The sequence below is a fragment of the Mustela putorius genome, unplaced genomic scaffold (assembly GCF_011764305.1).
Source record: "Mustela putorius furo isolate JIRA1106 unplaced genomic scaffold, ASM1176430v1.1 tig00000196_pilon_pilon_pilon, whole genome shotgun sequence".
Lineage (NCBI taxonomy): Eukaryota > Metazoa > Chordata > Mammalia > Carnivora > Mustelidae > Mustela > Mustela putorius.
Window position 1 is genome coordinate 9,418,267 of NW_025421310.1, and position 13,969 is coordinate 9,432,235.

At 48.9% G+C, this 13,969-nt stretch overlaps 1 protein-coding gene across 5 annotated transcripts in view; it reads right to left on the bottom strand.

The window, feature by feature from the left end:
* The window catches only part of ZNF175 (zinc finger protein 175), a 29,552-nt gene that overhangs the window by 4,314 nt on the left and 11,269 nt on the right, over positions 1-13,969 (bottom strand). The window contains exons 1-3 of one of the 5 annotated variants that reach the window (XM_004767102.3): positions 13,778-13,953; positions 9,462-9,653; positions 2,737-2,863 (exon numbers count right to left, since the gene is read on the bottom strand). In XM_004767102.3, coding sequence (XP_004767159.2) covers positions 2,737-2,863; positions 9,462-9,611 — 277 coding nt within the window. In that variant the 5' untranslated portion in view covers positions 9,612-9,653; positions 13,778-13,953. Of the gene's footprint in view, positions 1-2,654; positions 2,864-9,461; positions 9,654-13,777; positions 13,960-13,969 lie in introns of those variants that run through there. The other 4 variants (XM_013064052.2, XM_013064051.2, XM_045077392.1 and 1 more) reach the window with 4 other exon arrangements.

Consider the following 13,969-nt stretch of genomic DNA (forward strand, 5'->3'; position numbering starts at 1 on the left):
TACCCTCCACCCCTTTTCTGCCCAGCAGAACCTGCCTCTGGGTACCCGGCACATTCAATGCTGCAGAGGGACAGCATCACAAAGCAGAGTGTAACAGTGAGGGAAAAATTCAAGACACCTGAAGAATACAAGAAGCGAGGCTTCCTGCTGACCTGCTTTTTAATTTTTATTTATTTATTTATTTATTTATTTGAGATTTATTTATTTATTTGACGGAGAGAGTGAGCCGGAGAGCACAGCAAAGGGAGTGGCAGAGGGAGAAACAGGCTCCCTGCTGAGCAGAGAGCCCGATGTGAGGCTCGATCCCAGGACCCTGAGACCATGACCTGAGCCAAAGGCAGAGGCTTAACCCATTGAACCACCCAGGTGCCCCTGACCTGCTTTCTTAAAAAACTGTTTTACAGGAGAGAAATTATTCTAGAAATTGTCACCGAACCTTGGTGTCTCTGTACACCACCTAATACACCATTTTTTCCCCACCAAGAATGGGAGTCATTGATCATCAAATTTATTAGTATAGAACAGATGCTAAAAAGAAAGAGGGGAGGGCGCCTGGGTGGCTCAGTGGGTTAAGCCGCTGCCTTCGGCTCAGGTCATGATCTCAGGGTCCTGGGATTGAGTCCCGCATCGGGCTCTCTGCTCAGCAGGGAGCCTGCTTCCCTCTCTCTCTCTCTCTCTGCCTGCCTGTCTACTTGTGATCTCTGTCAAATAAATAAATAAAATCTTTAGGAAAAAAAAAAAAAGAAAGAGGGGTGCCTGGCTGGCTTGGTTAGAAGAGAGCATGACTCTTATCTTGAGGTTGTGAGTTTAAAGCCCCACATTCAATGCAGAGATTACTTAAAACTAAAATCTTAAAAATATGTGGTAAAAAACAGGTAATTATGAAATTTATGATCTCAACCATCTTTTAAAAATTTTCTTATTTTAAGTAGGCTCATGCCCAGATATTTACAGTTTTCTTAGATAATATATATTGTCTACCTTTATGTATATCATACATATGTCTCTGTAGCAGACATGGAACAAAATAGGAACCCAAAAGAACACAGCATGAGCAATCAAACTCTTCAGCTACACTTAAAATTAGAAATATGTGGCCACGACGCTGATGTCACTGAGAAGACTCTGTTAATCCTACATAGTAATAACTGTATTTTTCCATCAAAATCTCAGGGGAGAAAAAAAAAATATTGGAAAACTCTTGTCAATGGCATCATGACTGACCTCATCTAGAATCCACAAAACCCATTAGGAACAAAAACACAAGCAGGAAGAAACAGGAGCTCATTTAGGGGAGACCACTGGGATTAAGAAAAAGCATCAACTAAATTGCACATTCAAAAGAAAAAATTGTTAGAGTTTTAAGTAAGAGGACTGTGGTGGAAGAGCCAAGACATGCAGGAGACTCTGGTAAAACGTGTAAGGCAAGATGCACGTTTAATTTGTGTAATTTCTGATCTCCCAAAATTAGAGGAAGTGAGTCTTCCTACGGGAAGCGTCTGCCATGTAGCTGACTAAGTGAATGGTTTAGGTACAGGGACTGGAGGGGATCTATCTAGGGACCACCAGAAAAAAACTGCAGCTTGGGTGTTCCGAAGAGAAGGGGCCTTGACTTCCTACATGAAGAGACGATCAGATCCTTCTGATGGACACGGTGTGCCTGGGCGGCTCAGTTGTTAAGCTTCTATCTTCGGCTCAGGTCATGATCCCCAGGTCCTGCGATCAAGCACCGCATCGGGCTCCCTGCTTGGCGGGAAGCCTGCTTCTCCCTCTCCCACTCCCCCTGCTTTTGTTCCCTCTCTCGCTGTCAAATAAATAAATCAAATCTTATTTTTTAAAAAAAAAGGAAGCATGGGGGCCCTGAACTGCAGGTGCCACAATCTGGGGGAAAGAAGAAAGAAGATCCAGCACAGAAAAGAAAAATCAATGAATTCAGGGAACAAATAAAAAGGAAAAAAGGCCTTAAGAAAAAAGTCCATGGACCAACAAGATGACAAAAGATGGGAAACCCAATCAGATGACAGATGAGGAGATGCTCTCTTTACTAGAAAAATGAAATTAAAGCAAGAAATAGGCCTATCGCCCACCACACGGGCCAAGAGAAAGCTGATGAACAGCCGTGCTGGCAGGTGAGATGCACTCTCCCACGGGAGCGGAGGTTACACAGCTCGTCTCCAGAGCAGGATGGCTTCCATGGTCACATTAACTACACTTCTGTGCAGGGGTTAAGGAATCTCACTCCCGAGTGTTCACCTCACACTCGGAGAAATTCTGACACCTCTCCCTAAGGGGCGCTTACAAGATAATGTATCACAGTGTTAGTCAGAAACTGGAAGGCAATGTATAGCCCACCACTGGGGCAGATAACGCCTCTCAAAGATATACACGTGGGCCAGGTAATAGTCACTCACTCTGACACCTCTGATATAGGAGCTGAGCCTCTCAGCTCAGAGGATCCTGGAAATGATCTCTGGGTTGGGACTGTGATACCCTGGTAATGAGAAAGAATCTCGGATCTGAATGGGGTCCGGGGCTTTACAGACTATTGGCTCATCAGAAAATTCAACATCTTTCACTGGGAACAAAGTGATATCCAGGGGTGTCCTAAATGAATGAACAATCCGGGACAAGTCAAAGGCACACGGATTACATACTTCAGATGCCCTACTGCGTCGCACAACAAGGAAGGAAATCCCAACGAGGTCCATCCAAGATTCCCAGGTCAGGTGTGCTCACCCACGGAGAGGAGGTGGCTGTAGATCTCTAGCATCACGTCCCGGTACAGGCATCTCTGGGCAGGGTCCAGCTGCTGCCACTCCTCCCTGCTGAAGTCCATGGCCACGTCCTCAAATGACACCAATCCCTGTAAAAACACACCCCGATGTCAATTACTCACTACCGGTGAACACAGAAGCTACCTGGAGACTTCTTTTTAATGACTTTTCACCACGATCTATACGGCTTTCCACTAACTCACCCGTTTCATGTTGTATTGGGGGGGTTTTAAAGGTCTCTAGAAATACGCTACCGTCTACTACGTACTTTGATACTGGGCTGGTCTTTGTTCTAGTTTTCTGGCACAGAGCTCCTTAAAACCCTTAAAATTTCCTAAGTGAGGAGAGTGATAAAGGGTGTCTTCTCTTCTGTTAATAGGTCAGCATGGGTATGGGGGGGGGGCTGGTTGCCAGGGGAACCCACCAAGTGATGAGAGGACTGAACTTTCAGCCCCACCGCTGAAGTCCAGGAAGGGGAGACGACCTGGAACCCACCACCAGTCGCCAACGATTTCATCACTGAAATCTGGGTTGCATGTTCTGCAGCCTCCAAAAGCACTCAGAAGGGCAGGGTTTGGACAGCTCCCAGGTTGCTGAATAGGATCACTTTCATTCGCCACCCTGCCTGGCCTCCCAACTGTACAGGGACAGAATCTCTCCCTGTGTATCTCTTCATCTGGAGGTTGACTTTTTTCTTTAAGATTTTATTTACTTATTTGAGAAAGAGCACAAGCAGGGAGAGGTGGTGAAGCAGGCTCCCTGCCAAGCAGGGAGCCCAACATAGGGCTTGACACCAGGACCCTGGGATTATGACCCGAGCCGAAGGCAGCTACTGAGCCACCCAGGCCCCCTTGGCTGTTGATTCTTATCCTTTAATCTCCTTTGCAGTGAACCAGTAATCTAGTGAGTACATGGGTTTCCTGAGTTCTGTGAGCTACTCTTGAAAATTAATTAAACCCAAGGAGGAGGTTACGGGAACCTCTGAAGCCCAGAGAGTCGGAAGCATTGGTGACAACGCGGAGTTTCAACTGGCATCTGAGGTCGGGGGAGAGGGGCTGTCTTGTCGGACTGTGCCCTTAACGTGAGGGATGTGGCCGCATCTATGGGCAGACAGTGCCAGAACTGAATTTGAGAACAAGACCCAAACAATTAGCAATAGCTAATGCACAAGATGGGTTCCCTCATGTCACGGGAGAGAAACTAATTTCAACCAAGCCAGATGATGGTGAGGACGAACCTGGTCAGCACAGCCCAAGGGGATACACCTGCGCAAAATTCAGAGAAACCCCCAAGATACGTGCTCGTGCTCCTCATTGGCCACCACATCCCAGAGTCACTGCCAGAAACCCGGGAGCTGCACCCTGCTTGTCATGCTGTGCCTGAGGTTGAAGTCTGGGACCTCAGCCTGACACCCTCGCTAGCAATACATAACTTGTGGGTTTTGCCTATTTAACCCTAAACCTTCCCCCTTCTGTACCCAAAGACTGTGGTTTCCCAGTTTGCCAACTGGATGGCAATGAAGCTTTCCCTTGCCTGGGATCAAATCTTCATACTGCAGATTGCTGACACGTTGTAGGACACCGAGCTGGTGTCACAGGGAAGTGCTCAGTGTGGGAAAAAATTCCCCATGCTGTTGGGTCCCCAAATGATGGGTCCATGGTCAAAGTGTAAGGGCCTGCTTAGCCAGAGTGAGCCATTTTGTTGTTTATGCAGTAAACTTAGACTGACAGACCCCCACCCCCACCCCGTGGAGGAACTTACTTAGAAACAAGTATGGGAAACCAGTAAAATAGGACTGATCAGCCCCTGATAACAGAGCCATTATACCAGGACGTGTCAGGTCAGGGGGAGGTAACAGAGCCCAGAATGCAAGGATGAGTCAAGCCAGGTGGAGACATCCAATCAGGAAAGCACCTCCCTAACCACCCAAGAATGTGGGCCCTGCCTTTTGGGCACCATTTCTGACCAGAGTGATAGGCTAGTTCGAATAGCTACTATAGGGTGAATTGTAATTCAGTTGGTCACCTGTGTGTGGCCAGGCTCAACCACATGGCCTCTGCTCTATAAAAAAGTTAGTCTGTGAGGCTGGGAGAAGTTGCCTCTTCGTAAGAGACTGGCCGGTCAGTTTGATTCTCAATGCTTGGCATGAAATAAAGCTTTGCTTGACCTTCACTTTGGATCAGTCTCACTCCTTTGACCATGGACCCAACAAAAGGAGCGAGACTGATACAAAGCGAAGGTCAAGCAAAGCTTTATTTCGTGCCAAGCATCAAGAATCAGACCGACCGTCAAACAGACGGGTTGGGGCCGCCCCTTACAGAGAGGACGACCCCTCCCTACTTTCCAGACTGACTAACCACAGACAAAGGCCATGTGGTTGGGCCTGGCCACACACAGGTGGCTAACTGAATTATAATTCACCCCACAGTAGCTATGGAAACTAGCCCATCACCTTGGTAGCTAGGAGACAGTAAGGCCCCCACTGATTGAATATCTCCACCTGACCTGACCCACGCTTGTATTTGGGCTGTTGCCTGGAACCGGTTTCCCGGACTTGCTTTTAAATAAGTTCCCCTGGAGGGGGGACAGGGTCAATTTAAGTTTTACTGCATAAACAACCAAATGGCTGTTCAACGGAGGTGGGGCCGCTCTGGCTAAATAGGCCCTTACATTGGGTTTGGTGACTGGAAGTATCAGAAACGCGGTTTTCTGTGTGTGTAAAGGAGACGTGCAGAAGTGGTTTTCCTTTACGACAGGGAACACTGATCTGACCAAAAGCTGATCCCCATCCTGGAAGGGTGGGCTTGAAAAGCACGCTAGTTCCGAGGGGCTGGGAGGGTATGAAAGAGCGCTCACTCAAAACTCCAACTGAGGTAGCTTTTTTTGGTTCTGGACCAAAAGCCAATACATGTGTGGAAGGAGGTATGCCCCCTCCCCCTCGCCAAGCAGGTCTCCAACAGCAATGCGGCCTTCAATTCAACTCAACTGACCCCATCCACCTGGAGGTAGCGACTGCTTTTACAGGCGAGGGCTTAGCCCTTTAGGACTGCCCCACCGCTACGGGGGCCAGTCACAAGACCAGGCTGTGTCACCTGTACCTCTGACTTGCTTAAATTAGAGGTTCCCACGACCCCCTTCTTGGGCTCAATTAATATGCTAGAGCAGCTCAAAGAATTAAGGAAACTCGTTTACTCACTGGGATCAGCAGTTTATTAGAAAAAGATAGTAAAAGATACGTATCAAGAGCCAGATGAAGGGGTGCATGGGGCAAGGTACATAGGCGTTCCCATGCCCCCTCCGAGTGAACCACTTCCAGGACACCTCCATGTGCTCACCAACCTGGCAGCTTCCCAAACCCACTGGATGTTTATGGAGGCTTTACCACACAGTCGCAACTGAGGAAATCCTGAGCCTTTGGTAACTGATTCACTCCAGCCCCTCTCCTCTCCCCAGCGGTGAAGAGGTGGGACTCCAGTCCCAACCCTCTAACCATAGGGTCGGGAACCACCACCCTTAGGGGATTTCCAAAATCCAGCTCATTTACATAAACCCAGTTGTGGTGGAAATGGCCTTGTTATGAATAACAAGACACGCACTTCACACCTCTCAGGCTCTAAAGCTTCCTCCCCAGACCCCCTGCTGCCAGGAACTGAGAACAAGGCTAAAATGGGGACAAAAGATGCCCCTCTTACTAATTATAGCTCAGGAAATTCCAAAGATCTGGGGAGCTGTGAGCCAGGAGCCCTGGATGCCGAAAACCAAATACAGAGGTTTCTCATAAACCTCAGTGTCACTCAGCTGTGTAAGAGTGTAATTAAAGGATTAGGAGGTAAACAGCCCCATATTTCATTAATAGGGTAAAAATTCACTGCCACTGAGGAGAAAGACAATCTTTTTTTTTTTTTCTTTTAAAGATTTTTTTGACAGAGAGAGATCACAAGTAGACAGAGAGGCAGGCAGAGAGAGAGAGAGGAGGAAGCAGGCTCCCTGCCGAGCAGAGAGCCCGATGCAGGACTCGATCCCGGGACTCGAGATCATGACCTGAGCCGAAGGCAGCGGCTTAACCCACTGAGCCACCCAGGTGCCCCGAGAAAGACAATCTTGACAGCTGTTAGCTGTTTTGGTTTTTTTTTTTTTTTTTTTTTTTTTTGAGCTGGAACACATGCTCTTACGGAGGACAGTGAACTAGGGAACTAGGTTACACCTTCCTGCTCTATCAAGCTCGAGTCAGGCCCATTTTGATTCTCTGCCACAGGGCACGGTTTGCAAAGGCAGCTGTTTTTATTTACAAGCTGACCAAAAAATATGAATTAGCAAAAGGGTTATCTATTGAAATGGCAAAATGAGGGGTACCTGGGTGGCTCAGTGGGTTAAAGCCTCTGCCTTCAGCTTGGGTCAGGATCCCAGGGTCCTGGGATTGAGCCCCGCATTGGGCTCTCTGCTAAGCAGGGAGCCTGCTTCCCCCTTTCTCTTTGCCTACTTGTGATCTCTGTCTGTCAAATAAATAAATAAAATCTAAAAAAGAAAAAGAAAAAGAAACGGCAAAATGGCAAGCAGGCAAGATTATTTTCATTGTATCAAAGGGAATGTGCTACTATGAAGTAACCCATACCCTTTTTAAAAAAATTTTATTGGGGCGCCTGGGTGGCTCAGTGGGTTTGATGAGGGAGCAGGAGGCTGGCTGAGGACGGAGCAGGGGCTGGCGCCTTGCACCCCCTCTCCACCCACTCCCCTTGGTAATATGTGTGACATTCCACAGGCACCCCTGACTGCCCTAAAAGAAGAGCAAATGGTTATCTTGCAGAGATCACAGTCCTGCAAGGCAGGAGTCTCTCTTGGTTTACAAATGTCCTTGAGATTTACAACAAAGAAGTTGCCTTATCAATAGCCCAATTTCCAAAGATACATAACTCAGTTTCTCAAGCCCTAACATCACCCTCCCCTCCATAAAAAAACCGAAGGAGATGGAGGTAGAAGGAAAAGTAAATAAAGTTAAATTTCTTTTAAGACCTAAATCTCACTAACAAGGACGTTTGATAGCACGAATGTAACATTCCACCAGGAGACTCCCAATTGTCTTTATGTTAGTGCCTCATTAGAGGGAAAGTGGCCTTGGCTTGATAGTAACCAGGCCTTCCATATCCTGACAGTCTTCTTTATCCCAATAGCCCTTCTGAACACCCCTTTGTCCTCACCTACCCAACTCCTGTGTATATAACCAGCCACTCCTCACAACCCGGGGCAGCAGCTCTTCCTGCCCACGGGTCCTGTCCCCGTGCTTTAATAAACCACCATTTTGCACCAAAGATGTCTTAAGAATTCTTTCTTTAGTCGTCAGCTCCGAACCTCACCCCACCGAACCTGACTTAGTTTCTGGGACTTCATCAGGTTAAAGCCTCTGCCTTCAGCTCAGGTCACGATCTCAGGGTCCTGGGATGGAGCCCCACATTGGTCTCTCTGCTCAGCAGGGAGCCTGCTTTCTCCCTCTCTCTCTGCCTCCCTCTCTGCCTACTTGTGAACTCTGTCAAATAAATAAAACTTTAAAAAAATTTTTTTAAAATTATTTATTTATTTGACAGAGAGAGAGATCAAGATCACAAGTAGGCAGAGAGGCAAGCAGAGAAAAAGGGGGAAGCAGGCTCCCCACTGAGCAGGGAGCCCGATGTTGGGCTGGATCCCAGGACTCTGAGATCATGACCTGAGCCGAAGGCAGAGGCTTAACCCACTGAGCCACCCAGGTGCCCTGAAGTAACCTGTATCCTAACAGCCACTTGAAATGCTTTCAATCACACTCTTAATACTTCAACCCACAGCAATGCAACACAAGAGGCATTTTCCTACAATGTAATTTTCTGTCACTCTTTACAGGCTTAACTGTATCTCCCCACCCCCCAAAATTCTCATGTTGAAGTCCGAAGCCCTAGTACCTCAAAATGTGCCAGTATTTGGGGATGCTGTCTTTGAAGAGGTAACTAAGTTAAAATGAGGTCAGAAGGCTGGGCCCTAATCCAGTATGACCAGGGATACTTACAGGAAAAGGAAAGTAAGACACAGACCCCCACAGAAGGACCTTCTGTGGTCTCTCCTTGGCTTGTACATGGACTTCTGACTGTGTCCTCACACAGTCTTCCTTCTGTGGGGGTCTGTGTCTTACTTTCCTCTTTCCCCAATATCAAATATTTTATCTGTGGGCAATTTGGAAACACCCCTCTCCGGCATTTGTATTCATCTTTTAAAATAGGAAAAACCATACATGTCCTTAAAAGTCCGTTTTTGCTCTAGTATCTTAGGATTCTATAAACCATGAGGACAGATGGAAAAGAGCCAACCACCAACAAGCAGGTAAGAAATCAGACTGAGACCAGCTGAGAACAATGCAAAGACCCAGTGGTGGATGAAGGCGCTTCCCAGCAGGGCAGGAAGGAATCTGCATTTCTTTGCCAGTGGCTGGGGCTTCCCACCCAGACCAGGGGCTCCCTTTTCTTCTTCCTTTGCCCCAGAACCAGCCCTCTACAACATACGCTCTTCCACCGATCTGTACAGAAGGCCTGTGATGAGGGGACATAAGCCCCCATGGTCCCCTCTCAGGAGGAGGGGCACACGGTCTCAGCAACAGTCCAGAGCCCACTGCTTCCTGTGTCTGCCCTCGAATTGTGGAGAACCGTCCCTGGCGCCATTCCTGTTTACCTCACATGGCCCATTCTGCTCCTGTGGACCCAGGACCTGGGACCTTTGGGGCACATTCTCGTCAGCGGGCATGTCTCCCCTGGGCTTCACTTCTCGGGTTCTCTTGCCAACAACTCCACTTTTCCTGGGATCTCGAAGCTCGGTGGGCATCTGGAGGCTTCGATCAGAGCTGCTGCGGAGTGTCTGGCTGGGCTGTGAAGAGAGACCCGCAGGCTCAGTGATATGGTCCGACCCATGAGCTCCATAAATCCACCAGGAAGTTCTGGAAAGGCAATGCTCACATGGTTGCTCTTCTAACATTTGCTCCACACAAGTATTTTTGAGGGTCCTTAGGGAAGGGTCACTGTGCTAGACCCTATGGAACCCAACTGGTTACGAATCAGGGTAAAATAAAAGAGAGAGTTCTGGGGCACCTGGATGGCTCAGTTAAGTGGCTGACTCTTGATTTCAGCTCAGGTCATGATCTAAGGGTCCTGGGATCGAACCCACATCAGGCTCCGCTTTCAGTGGGGAGTCTGCTTTGGGATTCTCCCTCCCTCCTCTGGCTCTCCCCGCACTCGTGTTCTCTAATAAACAAATCTTAGGGGCGCCTGGGTGGCTCAGTGGGTTAAGCCTCTGTCTTCAGCTCAGGTCATGATCTCAGGGTTCTGGGATCGAGTCCCACATCGGGTTCTCTGCTAAGCAGGGAGCATGCTTCCTCCTCTCTCTCTCTGCCTACTTGTGCTCTGTCAAATAAATAAAATCTTGGAAAAAACTAAACAAAACACAGAGTTTGGACTACATGAAGGTTTAACTGTAGCTCTGACACCTTCTGGGCTTGGGAATAGGCAAGTATTACTTTAAATGCAGTTTCCAAATCGAGAAAGCCAGTTTTTATCGCAGGCATCGGGACACTGACATGTGATGAGTCTCATTAAGCCTGCAGCACCTACCTGGCATGAACACCTGTTTAATTTCCATATAACCCTGCCCACTAAACATTATGATCGTTATTATGCCCATTTTGTGGATGAGGAAACTGAAGCTGTCAGGCTTTGCCTTGTGGTCAGTCTGCAGAGGGAAGAAAAGAGAATCAGTCCTTCCTCTGCCTTGTTCCAAACTACACACAGCTGACCCTATCCCACGTGATCCGCTACGTGGTCAGCTTCCATACACACCATTCCCATTTCCTGTTGCCTTCAGAGAGGTGAGGATCCAAGGTGGTCCGGCTGATATGTCCGTGCAAGCTTCTGGACATTTCAGTGCCCATCCCAGACAGCCCAGACTTCTCTCTTTTTTTTCTTTCTTAAATATATTTTATTTTTAAGTAATCTCTAAACCCAAGGTGGGGCTCGAACTTACAGCCCCCACATGGAGTCACACACTCAACAGACTGACCAGCCAGGAGCCCCATAACAAAGCTGAAACTTAAATTTCCTGTCCTCAACCCCCTTCACCTGGAAAGCCTGCAGACAAGCACCAGTGATGGAAGTTTTAGAATGTAAGTGAGGTGGAGTCCGGAGACGACTACCAAGAAAGAATTCTTGAGACATCTTTGGTGCAAACTGGTCCATTTATTAAAGCATGGGGACAGGACCCAGGGGCAGAAAAAGCCGAGGTCCCAACGATGGGGTTGGGGGAGGTGAGGAACAAGGGAGGTTTCAGTAGAACTTTCATATGCTAAAGAGGACCTACAAGATACTGGAGGCCTTGCCTTTGTCAGGTTAAGGTTGTTTTCCCCTTCTAACAAGGTATTTAACAAAAGATGGGAGATTCCTGGAAGGTCCCACCAGTCTCACCCAGGACTGAGGAGTGGGAGGAGATTGCAGGGATCAGCTTCTGCTTTGTCCTCAGCTTGTCTTCAGCTCCCTCCTCACCAGAACCCCAGAACCCTTACGTGTCTTGACTGTACGTAATGAACTGCCTCCCAACCGCACATCAAAGGCAGTCACTGACAGCACTGACCTCCAGATATCCCCAAGGAGTGGAACACAGGACTGCCACAAGGTCATAAATGCCTCCCTGTCACCCACATAACCAGGCTACGCTGGCTGCCAGTTAAGTGTTTCCCAGGGAGTGTGATTTCCACAGGACCCCAAGTAATCCCCAACATGGTGATGAAGTTCTTGAACCTAGGTGGGGTTCGGTGGGGTGAGGTTCGGAGCCGATGGCTAAAGAGAGAATTCTTAAGACGTCTCTGGTGCAAAAAGGTGGTTTATTAGAGCACGGGGACAGGGCCCGTGGGCAGGCAGAGATGCGGTTGCCCCGGGTTGTGAGGGCAGGCATGTTATATACCCTGCTATTGGGGGAAGGTGAGGGGAAGGGAGGTGTCAGTGGAGTTTTCATATGCTAAAGAGGGCCTACAAGGTGCCAGGAAGTTCCAGGCCTGCCGGAGGCCTTGCCCTTGCAGCTGGATCAATGTTGTCTTTAGACCAGCCATTAACATTAAGATAGTTGGGAGGCTTTTTGGTGGGGTGTCACAATCCTGCTATCAATCGTCTTTGTTAGTGAGATTTAGGACATTTGTAAGCCAAGGGAGACTCCTGTCTAGCAGGATTGTGAGCTCTGCAAGTTAACTATTTGCTTATTGTTCATGGCAGTCAGGGCTGCCTGAGGGATGCTACACTTATGGAGGGGAAAGGGTGAAGAGGGGGTGCAAGGCACCAGCTTTTGCTTTGTCCTCAGCCAGCCTCCTGCTCCCTCATCAATGGGGTTGCAATTAACGCAGCCCAACAGGAAACCATCATCCATCTCTTCAACTGCTGACCACTACTGACCCTCACCATGTCCACAGGGCGCTAAGGAAGGGCCTCAGAAACCCCCATAACTGACCATTCAGACCGGCAGTCCTTTGGCTCCCATACCCTACCCTTAGCACCGCACTCTGATTTCTGCAGGTCCCCAAAACACTGCTCCACGATGTTACAACGGGACCCTCAAGGTCCTCCAATCCCTGAAGCTCCTGCTCCCAGTCAATCACCGCCTCCAGAGTCACTCCCCAGATGTCCCCAGTGCCACCTACTAAGGCCAGCTCCAGAATCATGTTCGCTGTCCTCAAGTGAGCAAGTTTCAAGGGCCAACAATGCAAAACGTGGTATTAAAACACACTTGGGGGGCGCCTGGGTGGCCAGTCGGTTGAGCGTCTGCCTCCCGCTTGGGTCCTATTGATGAGGGAGCAGGAGGCTGGCTGAGGACAAAGCAAAAGCTCGCGCCTTGCACCCCCTCTTCACCCGCTCCCCTCCATATGTGTAGCATTCCTCAGGCACCCCTGACTGCCATAAAACGATAAATAGTTAACTTGCAGGGATCGCAATCCTGCAGAGCAGGAATCTCCCTTGCCCTACAAGATGTCCTAGAGACCTAAACAGGGAGGTTACCTTATCAATAGCACAAATTTCCAGAGGCAAATAACTCTTGGTTCCCGAAGCCCTAATGTCCCCCTCCCACCATAAACTGGAGGAGACTGGGGTAGAAGGGAATGTAAATGATAGCCGGATCATAATGCCCCACCAAGAATCTCCCAATTATCTTGATGTTAATGCCTGACCTAAAGACGACATTGATCAGGCCATAAGGGCAAGGACAACCCCCGGCACCTTGTAGGCCCTCCCTAAAATGTGAGAACTCTGTTGAAATCTCCCGTTCCTTCACCACCTCCCCCCAACCGTGGGGTATATAACATGCCCACCCTCACAACCGGGGGCAGCAGCTCTTCCTGCCCACGGGTCCTGTCCCCGTGCTTTAATAAACCACCATTTTGCACCAATGACGTCTTAAGAATTCTTTCTTTAGTCGTGGGCTCCGAACCTCCTCACCCCACCGAACCTGACTTAGGTTCTGGGACTTCATGACTATCTCAACTCAAGGTCCTGGGATGGAGCCCCGCACTGGGCTCCCTGTTCAGCCTCGAGTCTCCTTCTCCCTCTTCCCCCTGTCCCTGCTCTCTCTCTAAAATCTTTTTTTTAAAGATTTTACTTATTTATTTCACAGCGAGAGAGGGAACACAAGCAGGAGCAGTGGGAGAGGGAGAAGCCCGCTTCCCGACAAGCAGGGAGCCCGATGTGGGACTCGATCCCAGGATGCTGGGATCATGACCTGAGCCAAAGGGCGCCCCTAAAAAAAATTCTTAAAAAAAACCCAAAAAACAAAACACTCGGAGTTTAAATTCCCAGAATACTTCACACATATACAGGAAATACGCAAAGCCTGAAAATAACCGAGCCAATCACCCAACTGGGATTAGAAAACGCCCCTCATCCCACAGCCCCGCTTCACTGAGGCCCCGTCACTCACTCCGCAGACACTCGTCATTCCTCCCCTCAGCCCCTCACACTCACCCTAAGCCGAGTTCCCCTCACGGACCCCAAAGGATCTCCACGGCTAATGTCCGGAAACACTTGGGCCTCCCACACGGGTGACAGGTCAGACTACCCAACCGAAATGGCCGCGCCGAGCCACTTCCGGTCTGGGTTAGATTTCCAGGCGCGTTTATTAGCGCGACCTGGAATGAGCGGTGCGCATGCTCGGTA